Source organism: Chelmon rostratus, chromosome 20 (genome assembly GCF_017976325.1).
Source record: "Chelmon rostratus isolate fCheRos1 chromosome 20, fCheRos1.pri, whole genome shotgun sequence".
Classification (NCBI taxonomy): Eukaryota; Metazoa; Chordata; class Actinopteri; order Chaetodontiformes; family Chaetodontidae; genus Chelmon; species Chelmon rostratus.
Window position 1 is genome coordinate 21,661,565 of NC_055677.1, and position 13,128 is coordinate 21,674,692.

General features: G+C 41.8%; 1 protein-coding gene across 1 annotated transcript; it reads right to left on the reverse strand.

The window, feature by feature from the left end:
- Positions 1-424: 424 nt before the first annotated feature.
- On the reverse strand, positions 425-3,840 carry prmt6 (protein arginine methyltransferase 6). Its single transcript, XM_041961973.1, has one exon. It carries the CDS (start codon positions 3,802-3,804, stop codon positions 2,755-2,757), a length of 1,050 nt encoding a protein of 349 aa, XP_041817907.1. The 5' UTR covers positions 3,805-3,840; the 3' UTR covers positions 425-2,754.
- Between the last annotated feature and the right edge of the window lie 9,288 nt (positions 3,841-13,128).

The window sequence follows — 13,128 nt, forward strand, 5'->3', positions numbered from 1 at the left end:
GTGGAAACCAGAGGCGAGACGTTTGCAGTTCAAAGTGCGGTTCAGCCATTACTCACTCTTTCCCAAACTGACAATGCCCTTGATTTGTAGACACTACAGCGTGATTAATTCCAAATGTGTTCATTAGAGACAGGGTTCACATTTGTATAGACGACACTGAAACGAAAATCATCCGGAACATCATATTTCAGATGATGATGGGGTGTGAAAGATGAATCTAGGAATCTATGTGTATTTATTATTGACTGCTGTATGATAAGAATGCAGAAAAGATGTGACTCATTCACGTCTCTTGACTCCAATTCAATGCACACTGAGATAGACTTTAATAAGCGAAGGCCACGGTGTGTTTTAGTTATAGAAAGGTTTAATCAGCACATTGTCCTTGGTTTGACCATGAAGTAACATATTATACAAAAAAAAATAATAATTGTACACCTATAGAAATATTGACTGGGAGTGGATTCATTGTTGGTATCAAATCTATTGTTACTGTCGCAGCTGGAACACTACAGCAGTGAGCAGGCCAATACTAATACTGAGAAGCTAATCAGAATGAATTAGTAAAAATATAATTGGTAATCATCTTTTTATATTAAATGTCTGAAAGTTTTTTGCAAACATTCTGACATTACTGTTAGAACTTGGCTTTCAGGTTATTGGTAGACCACGAAATGTTATTATATCTGTATGATATCTGTATTTGTAATAACATCACAGAAAAAAGCTTAGTCTTCAGAAAATGACTCACCTATCTCACAGATATAGATGGTAGAAACTCTTTTTCACTAATAATGAGCCCAATGAAATGCAGTGCAGCTCTCCTGAAGGTGGGCCGAGCCCCACAGTTGATTCCCAGGACAGTCATTTATTAAAGCTGCAGATTCTTCTGGTGAATTATATATGTCTGAATGAAGCTGTCCAAAAATATCTACAAATGTTGACACATGCTCAGGATTCTTGCTTCTGTGTTTTTAGTGGAGCTGCAATGCTTAATTGATTAGTTGTCAACAAATAAATTCATCATTTTCAACTATTTTGATAATTTATTTTATCTCAAAAATTTGAGTACATTTTTAAGAAACAGTCATCTCGGCCGTAGAGAAACACTGACATTTTCTAGACCAAACTAATCAATTAATGGAGAAAATAATCAACAGATTAATTGACAATGAAAATAATCTTTATTTGCAGTCCTAGTTTTTCATGAGGACTCACGGCACATTGAACTGTCCAACAATTTATGTCTGGCAATATTTTCTTTTAACACAGTTGTTAGCACACTAAACTCTCTGCAATATAAAAATCCAGACCTACTTCATGTACATTGACTTGTTAGTGTAAGTGAATCAATGATTGATCAGTGATCAGATAACATTTTTTGTTCAATAAATGATAAATGTCACATTATTAAACATGGCCGTGAAATTATTAATTGTTAAAAAAGATTTATTCTTGATTGCAGCTGATGATAGACACCTGGATACAGCACAGCCATATGGCCAGGAAGGAAATACTTCACTGTACACATAACGAAGCCTTTGCTATTTTGCAGAATGCTGCAGTAGAGTCACAATTCTGGATGAATTCAGTGGTTTCTGGCAACAGACGACAGCGTGTGCTAGTTTTAAACCAAAATAATGAGCCAATTTAGCTGATCAAAAACTGAAACCCAGCCAGCGTAAAACACCTCGTAAAAGATGCAGCTTCCTTCCTGACTACAGCCAGTCCAAATCAATACCCTGGTCTCATCCTCATTCGAATGCAGCGTTTTGACCAGATTCCACACAATATGCATGATTAAATTCATTAGAATATCAGATGTCTGCAACGTGGTGTTGAATTTATTCAACAATTTTGTCAAACCTCCAGTGGAACCTGCTTTACACAGCTACACACTTACCTAGAACTACTCATTAGTCAGGACAGTTTTAAATTCTCAAAATGCTTTTCACCCAAACAATAAAGACACTACTAAAGCCTGAATGGTAAAACTGAAATAATGAGATGATTAACTGAAAAGTTGATTGACAGAAAACTGTTTTGACCATCAACTAAATGTGTAAAATACCAAACATTTCTTAATTTCAAGTCTTGGCTAAGCATTTGTTGTGTTTCTTTGTAACAGTATGTAAATAAGTAAAGAATAAATAACAGCCAATTAACAATATTTGGGTTTTGGACCGTTGATTGGTAAAAAGAAGACTCTGGAAAACATTTTTTTCTAGTTTGTGACATGTTATGATGAATGGAAAATTCTGCACCACTGTAATGTTTTGGTATAAAATGGGCTGTAAAGGCTGTAAATTGAATTACACAGTGTGCAATACAAACAATATCTGGCAGTACTGGCTTTCACAAACACACACTGCTCTGGCTGGGTGAGCTTCATAAGAATGTATACAAAGGTGTGAAGGATACGCATTCTTTCTCTTCCAGTGTAGGTGTCAAAGTTTTTATAAGGTGTAAAAACAAGCATAAAAGCAAGCACACCCTGGAGCAGTGTGTGTGTGTGTGTGTGTGTGTGTGTGTGTACAGATGTCAGCTGCAGCACCATCATGCATTTGCTCAAGTGAGACCGAATGTGATATTCTAGTTTTGAGAGAGGAATAATTCGCCACTTTGGTCACAAATGCAGCCATTGCTCCACTTTCCTGCAAACTAACTAACAGCGAGCCGCTTTGTGAGTCTTGGTGACGGGATGCGGAGTGTTGCCTGGTGATTACACTGGAACACTACATGCTTGATGCTGCACTACGGCTGAGCCTCACTGCTCCAGTCAGGGATGGAAAAAGTCTTGGACTGTCTCTTCTGCTCTCCTATCGAGTAGTCCACGTGGATACATATGTGTCTGGCGCTTTCCTCCGAGGGATACATGCTGACCTCGCCGGTAACCACCGTGTCCTGCACCACGTCCGCCGGGACGTCCAGGTACAGCACCGCCTGCTTCCAGTGCGTTTCCGGTTTGAACGGGGACGTGGAGAGCACTAACGGTTTGTCCGGGCAGGGGAAAGTCACCGTGAAGTGCACACAGAAAGCGTTCACCGCCGCCGAGCCGAACGACTCGCACCTGAACTTGCCCCTCACCGACCGCAGCTCCTCCACGGTGACCGAGTACAAGTCGAGCTCGGCGAAGCGGGCCGGGTGGGAGAGCACGTCCTCGACGGTCACCGAGTTCACGGTGATGTCGGAGTTCATGATGCATCTCCTGGCGAAGTCGGACATGCAGGACATGTCGACGCCGTAGCGGTCTTTGACGGTGTACCAGAAATGCAAGCGGTCCTCTACCACCGGGTCGCCGATGGGTGCGATGTAGAGCTCGGCTTTGCTGGGCAGGATGATGCCGCCCGGCTCCAGCCACTTGTCGCGCGCGTAGAGTACCGAGTTGAGCATGGACTCGTGCAGGAGGGCATAACCCATCCACTCGCTCACTATCACCTCCACCTTCTCCGGTAGGTCCACCGTCTCCACTGTGCCACGAATGACTTCAACTTTGTCCTCCATGTTGTTCTGTTTAACTATTTTTACGGCCTGCTCGGCGATAGAACAAGCTTCCACCGCGTAGACTTTCTTAGCACCGGCTTGTACACAAAAAATGCTCAAAACGCCGGTTCCTGCGCCGACGTCCAGTACAACTTTACCCCGTATGGACTCACTGTTCCTCAGTATCGCCATCCGGTAGGTGTTAGTTCGGACGTGGTCGGCTATCATTTCCTCGTGGATAGTCACATCGGTATAGCTGTCAAAGTACAGTCTATCCTGTCGGGTTTCATCCAATTTTCTTTTCTTTACAACATGAGACATCTTCTCGGCTGTGATGCTGCAGCTCTCAGTGTTTTGTTGCGCTACTTCCGCATTGTGAATCTGGAACTTGGAGTTTCGAAAGGCACACAGTAGGTAGGACACACGTGTAAATGGACTACAACTCCCACATCGAACGACAGTGACGCAGGGGTCGGATTGCTGCATTCATTGTCACTGGGAAGATGGTACATATGAGCTTCCTCTGGATAGAGTATCGACAAATGACACAAACGGTGCTTCTCTCCTCTTTCTCTGACATGCCATACCGGATTTGAGACGTGGGACTTGCTAATCTGATTTTTCTGGGAAGAAAAGAAAAAGCCACCTGTACTGTCGCCATAATTGAACCATGGTAGTGTCACTTTTTCTTTGCGAACAATAGGCCTACTTAAAAATTGGACATTGACAAAGTCCTTTTTTTTTTGTTTCGTTATTTTATCATTGCATCTACTATAATATTACATTATTGTCCCTCTGTGTTTACTTTCATGAGACTACTGATGTTTTGGGGCAAAATATATTTGTTGTGGAAACTTTCAAATGTATATTTTGATATTTTCAATTTAGCTTTTTATTTATTTTTCTTGTGCAACTGTCAGTAATGAAATTGCTTCAGTTTAAAATAAACTGCTGTTTGGAAAGTGAGAGATGCCTAAAAACAAACTGAAAAGTGAACAAAAATGTTTAGCTCATTGATGCAATATTACAGTTCTCAAATAAATTTACATGGCTGCATGATTGTTGTCCAGGATCAGTTTTGACTCTTATTTTTTTGTAAATCCACCTCTTTTAAAACAAAATCAGACTTTCTGCTGCAATTTGTTAAATTTAAGGCAGCTATTTTTGGGTATCCTTAGCTCCAATGTGTTTCTGACCTACACTGAAAAGACAAATACTGAGCCCCCCCTCCCCAATGTTCTGTTCAGTGACACTGAAGCATGTTTCCTAAGAAACCTTGAAAGGGTTTTCTGTATAGAAAGTCCTTGTTTAGAGTCAGGATGGTTCTGGAGCTCAACCTGTTTCAGTTTGTGAGTATCCATACGCATACAAGTGATTTTAGAGTCATAAAGCAGACCCGTAAATGTATACTTTCAAGCCTGTAAATAAGTTCACTGTGCAGAAATCTGCTGTCACCTGGAGCTCTCCATCATCACCACCTCATACACACCATATGCTGAGAAGAAGATATTAATGTAGTAAGCTGTAACCTCAATTTGGGCTTGCAAGAAGTTAACATTATTTCATGTTAATGATACTGTATAGTGCAATTTGAAGCTTCCAGAAGCAGCATTTTCCAAGTATAAATTTGCACCATGCAGCGCATGCTGCTAGACACGAAAGAAACATTATGAGAGTCTTGATACTGTGCGTTTTTGTCATTTGCCTTTCCAGGGTTTTATATTTCATCTGTCAGAAATCAACTAAAACAACAAATTATCCGGAGCATTTCACTTTCCCTCTAATTTGCACAGGGCCCAGTCACCTATAGTACATACTGTACAATGTGTTTCTCATAACAAGCTGCACAACACAGCATGGCCATTACCAGTTTTGAGCCTTTCCCAAAGTTATGGCAGGCAGAACACAGCTGCTCTCTCTAGACAGCCCTATGGGACCCTCTCCACTCTGTTTCTGAGATCTTTGGCAAAAGATGCTGGACAAATCAGCAGGAGCTGTATCCCATTTCATAAAGATGAAAAGAAAGAGAAAGAGGCAGTGGGTTGAGAGGAGAAATACAGCAAGATGCTAGTAGGTATTTTGTTGTTTTTAAGACTGCCTTTTAAAGCAAGAAGACAGCACAGTGTAATGCAGGGAATATCGAATAATAGCTCCGCAAAAAAATAAAGTATTGCTGGGGAATTTGTGTGTGGGGGTGGATAGGTGGGTGTGTGTGCGTGTGTGCATTCACATTTACATGCTTCTGCTAAATTTGTATCCAGTGCTGCCTTTAAAGCAATGACTCTTGGGAAAATGTGTGCATTTAATAATTCAGCCTCTTCAAAACTATATAGAGAATAAAGCAGGGGAATAATTCTGCATGAACTGATATGTTTTCAGCTTGAGTAATGGAAACCGCAACCATCAAGGGAAATGAGCCATACCTTTGTAGTAAACATTGACTTAAAATTCAGAGCTCCAGTTTTCCCTTTCTGATAGATTTAATTTATGTTAAACCAGAAACACAATAACAGCAAACATTATCTCAAGATGCAGTGTAATCCTAAACTGAGCCAAATATCAAAGCTGGACACCCACATCCGACTGGTCAAAAGCTCAATTGGACTAAGAGCAATGGAGGAATGGAAATATACAATAGGATAGATTACTGGACCATGAAATTCAGGCCACGGAATTCAGACTGTGATTCTATGTGCTTGGCAGGAGGGTTTGCAGGCGTTGTAGCTGGTAGACAGAACAGACAGACAAGCAGCTGTTGGCCATGTTGTCCTGTCCTCCTCTCAGGCTTCAGGTAAACTGCTGCCAGGTCCAGGCACAGCCAACACCCAGCTGAGATGACTGGCACACTTTACCTTTATCCTTAAGGTAAGCAAATGTTTGTGTGTCTGTGTTCATGCAGAGACAAGTGTGACATCCATGCAGCCAGTTGTTACTGGTGACCCTGGTTTAGATCAGCACATGCATCATAACTGGGTTAGACCTGGTTAGATCATACTCAACATGATTCCACGGGAGTCTTATTCTCCTATTAAGATAATGTGTCTATGTAGAGTATATCCTACTTATATCCTGTTTCAATATTTGCTTCAACTCGACATATGCCCGAGTCCCTTCAGTTTCTAAACTCACTTGAAAAGTATGCTTTCATGTTTGATGTCACTAGAAATTCAAATGAACTCTGGAAAATGTTCAAATTACTATACTTTATTCAGTATGGTAATTAGTTGCAGTTCATTTATGTTCTACTTTATATTCAATCAATACCTCTGTTTCAACTCAAAACTCCACTGTGTAATTTGCATTTTTCATTTTCACTTGTTTGTCTTGTATTTTTATATTGTGCAGTTTGTTGTTGGTAAATTGTGATGGCAGGACTTCTCTCACTCTAGAAGTTGACATAAACCCCTGATGGGAATATTACCTCTTTCTTTCTATACCAGACACAAAAACTCACGCTAATTTAAAGAAGGAAGGGAAACATCCTGCAATTTGGTATCAAACGCCCTTCACTCTCAATTCAAAGCAAATCCTAATTTTCATTTAACATCTGGAGATTTATCCCAGCAAAAATCATTTCATCCTTTGTCATGATGAGTGTGAGGTAAACAGTAGTATCAAATCATGCACATTACAAAGTAATCTACTGGAAATGTGTGCTTGCTTGTACTTGATTGGCCAGTGCAGTGCCTTGGCGGAGGGCGCTGCATTGCCATGTGGCAAAAGTTGAGCTAGGCTCAGCTGAGTCTGCTTCTATTTTTTCTGTGTTTAATTGAAATCACCAAGGCTCATGACTCTGTGATTCCTGAACTATATCCAATGCCAGTGTTTCTAAATCCATAATACCTATATTCATATATACAGTGTATATATATATATATATATATATATATATATATATATATAGTGTTCGCCTCACAGCTAGAAGATCCCCGGTTCGATCCCGCCTGGGATCTTTCTGTGTGGAGTTTGCATGTTCTCCCTGTGCAGCGTGGGTTTTCACTGGGTTCTCCGGCTTCCTCCCACAGTCCAAAAACATGCTGAGGTTAATTGATAACTCTAAATTGCCCGTAGGTGTGAATGAGTGGTGTGCTTGGCTTGGTTGTCTGTCTATATGTGTAGCCCTGTGGTAGGCTGGTGACCTGCCCAGGGTGTCCCCTGCCTTCGCCCGAGAGACGGCTGGGATAGGCTCCAGCCCCCCCGTGACCATGCAAAGGATTCAGCGGTGTATAGATAATGGATGTATATATATATATATATATATATATATATATATACACACACACACTGAGCAGTTCAATCAGTCATACAGTGTCAGTAACACCAAAACATCCACTGTTGGTTGTTGTTGGTCAGTGGTACTTTGTACTATATATATGTATTTTATATAGACACACTTATTTTTCACATACTTGTGTTTACTTGTTCAGTTTTATTTTCCTTGTTCTTAGCTAATACCTATTCCTGTGTAAGTACTTCAAAAGCCATGAAGAACATGGAGTCAAATTCCCTGCAACTTGGGATGGGACGTGAAATTCAATCTTCTTAAGACTTGTTGCACGCTCACTGGCCCCCCCAACCTCCAGCGCTTACTTTCTGCCTCACTACATAAAGGCCACAGTACTTCCTGCACTGGCACGGACCATTTACATTCACCATGAATCTTAAGACGTGGAATTATCCACCATATACACATGTCTTATATGCGGTATGTCTTATTTCATGTACATGAACAGAAACAAAAACGGACATACATGCAGTCACCTTATCCTACCACCCAGTCCCAAACACTGCCTGTAAAATCAGAATACTCCCCCACTCTCAAATGAGTGGAGGATTTAAAACAGAGCCACATATTTGCATAGATATGCACAGCTCATCCTCTTTAATTAAACTTGGCCAATTCCTGTTTGCACATCTAAATCACAGTCCCACATACAACTGACTGAGGATCTGGTCAGGCCCGAGGAAGGGCAGAGGAGTTCCTGAGCGCGGATGTGTGTTTCCTGATTGTCTGTGTGCCAGTGCCCTGTTTGTGCCTGAGACGTGTTGTGTAAATCCAGAGATAAGCATGACGGCGGGAGAGGCGGTGGGGAAAGCGGCGCGGGCGAGGGTCGGTCAAGCATGGTGGGGACGGGTGGAAGCCCAATCACTATGGATAATGAGGGGTGTCATGGAAAAATCGATCACCGGCTTTTTCTTCCCCCTCGTTCTCTCGTCCCTCAAGCTCTGAAAGTTGTGCGAGGATGCTGAATCGCAGAATTTGTGGGATGTGTGTGTCTCAAACCAAGAGAAGAAATGTTTTCATATTGCAAAGAAAGAGGTAAAGTGGGAGGCTATACCAGGCATAACACAAAGAAACTGAAAACAAACAATAAGTGATGAAGTGAATACGCATCTCCAGAGGGTAGAGAGATGAAGGGGAAGCTCTGTGTGGGCTCTTTGTACTGGAAGCCCATCAGCAGCTGTTCTTCTTCGTGGCCAGCTGCTGTCAGCATGCACGGCCTCATGGGAACTGCCTGCGTCCTGTCAGTATTACTGGACCTGTCAGCTGCTGCAACGAACACTCGCACACAATAAACCAGCCTTCCACACATATATGTATACACGCATGCATAGCAGCCTGCACAAACAGCATGCAGAGGCGGCTGCGAGACGCCTCAGCCCCCAGCAGCCTGACGCACACATGCACACCCCATACAGAATACCGATACATGCGCACACATCCACACACAGCCATCACTTCTGTGTCGTGATCACCCATTTCAGAGGAAGGCAGACCGCTGAGCAACAAAGACAAAGGTGCAATGGCTTCATATTGATCGTTCCCAGAGATCAATACCAGGCTACTTCGATATCTCACTCCCAGAGAAACAGCCCACATCTGTGACTGCGGCTGTGCCATAACACACTTCCCATCTCTCATTCACCTCCTTATTCAGCCGTTTCTTACAGCAAACTTAATTCATCTCACCCAAAAGACTGTTTCACGCATGGATCCATCTGGGTGCCTTTTCCAAGTGTGCGCTATCTCGTTTCATGCTTTGACATCTCCCTATATGGACACAGTGTGTGCCAGTACTTATCAGTGGAAAAGTTATAAGAACGGCCGGAGCAAGATTTCCTGCACCGGGCGATTTCATTCCCCTTGTTTGTACAGTCCACGAACCACCACACATACACACAGCACTCCCAAGCCTGCCTCCTTTCAATTGCCCCAACCAATCACTTTACAGGATCTTGGTCTGTCAATCCAGAGCCCCGGTAATCAATTCATTAATTACATCCCCTTCCCTGCAGACTCACTTCCCTCATGCCACCCCAGTATCAGTTACATTACGCAGCAATTAGATTAAATTACTAAGTACAACCTGCATGTGACAGCCGTTATGGCGGCGTCAGGGGGGTATTATGCTGACTCCATGACAAACCCACTGCGCAATCTGTAAAATGGAAATATTGTCTGTTTGTTAATGGGTGTTATTTGATAAGTACATAAATGAGGAGACACCGTGATAGTCCCATCAGGATCCCACAAATAAAACTTCTAAAGTCTGGGGTGGTTTTGCTGCTCGAGAATAATATTGAGCATTATTCTACACACAAGAACAAGGTCTATAATGACCAAATATTACAGTATAAAATGTTGAAAAATATCCATGAATTTAGTCATCAATCGAAGGTAAAAGGGCCTGTAAGACACATTATGTCTTTAGGGGAACAGTTTGGCATTTTGAGAAATATATTTATTTGCTTTCTTGCAAAGTTAGATGAGAAGATTGATATCGAAATATGCCTCTTGGTAAAACAAGAGTCTATCAGAGGGAGTGTTTGTGATTTGAAGCTGATTCATCATCATCACTGCCAAGAGTCTACAGTGATGTTAACATTAATGTAAAGAAAGGCAGGAAATTTTGACCTGCTGATGGTGCTGAAATTCAGGACAATTCCCAGAGCTACTTCCTCTCAGTATCGAGGATGTAGAGAAAACGTCATGACAATCCATCCAAAGTGGTCGTTAATCAGACCAAGCAACACTGCCATAGCCGTGCCCCTGATATGGCTAAAAAAGTCCACAGGCACAAACCTTCCCCACTACAGCCAGTAATCTACTGAACTCTATGAATGGAGAATGAACTTGTTGTGCCGAATAACAGTGAAGTTATCCTTGAAGTTCCACAAGTCTTTCACAAAGCATTCCTTTCTTTCATCTAGAATTTAGACGTGTCCTCAGAACCACACTTATCAGACACCTGCGACACTGTGCACAACCTGCTACATCAACAGAGCATGGATCTCTACTGGTGAATATATGTGAAATTTCAACACTATTAATGAAATACTCGATACTTGAAATCCTGGTGGGACTAATTTGTGCAGACACAGGTTTGTAGTCAGATGTCTGGGAGTTTCTGCTCAGCAACCAGCTGCATCCTATACAAGTCCTGCTTTGTACGTGAGGCTTTGACTCTTCTTCTACTTCCTCTGCAATAACATCAGGACAAGGACTATGGATCACCAGCAAGCCACGTCAACTGCAGACCACTAAGAAATCAATTCTGCCTCCAATTTTTTTTTCTATGAGGAGCAAGTAATTCACTTGTGGTGCAAAGCAAGCACGCAACGCGAGGCAAAGGGCAGGAGATGAGTTGAAAATTCAGGCAACTTCATGCAAATGCATGCTGTGTTTGCCATGAGAGGATCAATCCATTTGGCCAAAGAGGATAACATTTTGTGTAATGCTTCTTGCGGCTTTCACACACTCATCTCTTTCTCATGAGGAGGAAGTTGGAGCCCTTTCTCTGGAGCTGTGGGGATGGCGAAGGAAGGAATCAAGTAGACTTAGTTTTCAGGAAACTGGATTGAGGAAAAGTTTGCCATTTTTGGGAAATATGCGTATTCCCGTTCTTGCCGAGAGTCAGATCTGTAATCACTATGAACAGATATCTGCATATTAATACAGGATCTGTAAGCGAGGGATGTGATTTTGGTTTGGAGGTGTTCTGGTTTTCGTTTGTAGTCAGAGAGGTATTGACCAATCATACTTGAGTGGACTTTGGTTGCTAAAGGTAAAAAGTCCCTGTGGAGAGTAAAGGCGGCAGAACACATTAGCAGAAATGCAATCTTGGAACCCACTGACTATCGTCTGACGACAATTTAGCTTTTTATTAGCATTTCTTAAAATCTGCTTTCATATGCAGCTATCTGCTTATAGAGATTAGCCGAAATCTCGTCTTCATGTCTCCAGCTGCTAATTGGACTGTAGTCCACGACCAGCACAGGGAAGAGGAAGCCTTAGCCAGGATGACCGTCATCCACCATTCAGTTATCCGCTGGCTACACAGGATGCCATGAAACATTGGCCATTGCTCCACGAGGCTCAGTAGTTATCAGATGAGGTAGAAGAGAAGATCAATATCACTCTCATCTCTGAAAGCTAGAGCGATTGGTTATTTTAGCTTAGCATAGGGATTTTAAACTGGGAAAACAGCTAGCCTGGCTCAGTCCAAAGGTAAAGAAAACAAGCAGAAAAAAAGGGGATTTTTCAATATATCAAACTACTTCTTATAAAATGAGACACCATGGCTTGAGTGAAGTTGATGGACTTGTTTTCTAACATGACTCAACATGTCCATTAGGAATCACTTTGAGAGGAAGCTGTGGCTCTATGTGATTACATCTGTGCTCTGTCTCAACAGTCTGTCTGCAGCCATGAATCCATCCATTTATCCATTTGATCCAGTGCAAATGATTTCATACATGTAGCCTTAAAAGGTATGTTTGGAGTGATTTTTTAATCAGCCACATCAAATGTGATCATACACCTTAGATTCTGAGAAATACCCCTATGATTTGTGTTAATTTGATGTAAATGCAAAAGCGTGGTTGCAAAACACAATTCATTATTTTCGTTTTTTGTTAAAAACAGAAAACTCGGATTGTAACAATTTGTGAAATCCATCATGAGCATGTTATTCATGTGCTAATTGTCCTCCCAAATAAAGGAAAGCAAACGCTTTTCAAAGTGTGATTCATACCATCACACAGTGGTACTGTATGTGTCAGGGGGATTTCCATAATAACAACAACACAATCATGTAATGAGTAATGTTTGTGTTGGGAGAATTTGCATCGTTACCTCCTGTGTTCTGCTGTCAGTTTTAATTCTGCTCATGTACTTCGGGCCAAGTTTAAGTCATTCGCTGGGAAAGAATTAATTTGGAAGTGCTGTCACCTGCCATGATGAGGCCCATTACTTGTTTACCGCCTCCGAGGCAGCGTGTGTGTTGGCTTTTGTAGCCTAAGTAAGATATCACAAACAGCCAAGGAAATGCTAAGTCTGAGGTTAGGAGGTAAATTTCGACTGTGGAAGAGCAGATAAACGGGTGCCGAGCAATTTGAAAACACTGACACACGCAGCTTTCAGTGGAAGCCATAAAATGAAAAGATATGGGGCATCATAACGCATTGTTCGATTTTCTCTTAATTCAAAAACGCCTCACAGTTTAAACATTTAGTTGTTTGTTGCTTTGCCATTATGCAAGGTCACGATAAGTCAGATAGCTGTGTTCCCAACTTCATTTGTGTTTATTTTCCCTTCAGTAAATAGACTGAGAGGAAGGCCTGTACTTGTGAGGTGATAAGATC

Bases quoted from the DNA above. Each gene is read 5' to 3' on its own strand.
- prmt6 (XM_041961973.1), bottom strand. From the start codon at position 3,804: ATGTCTCATGTTGTAAAGAAAAGAAAATTGGATGAAACCCGACAGGAT.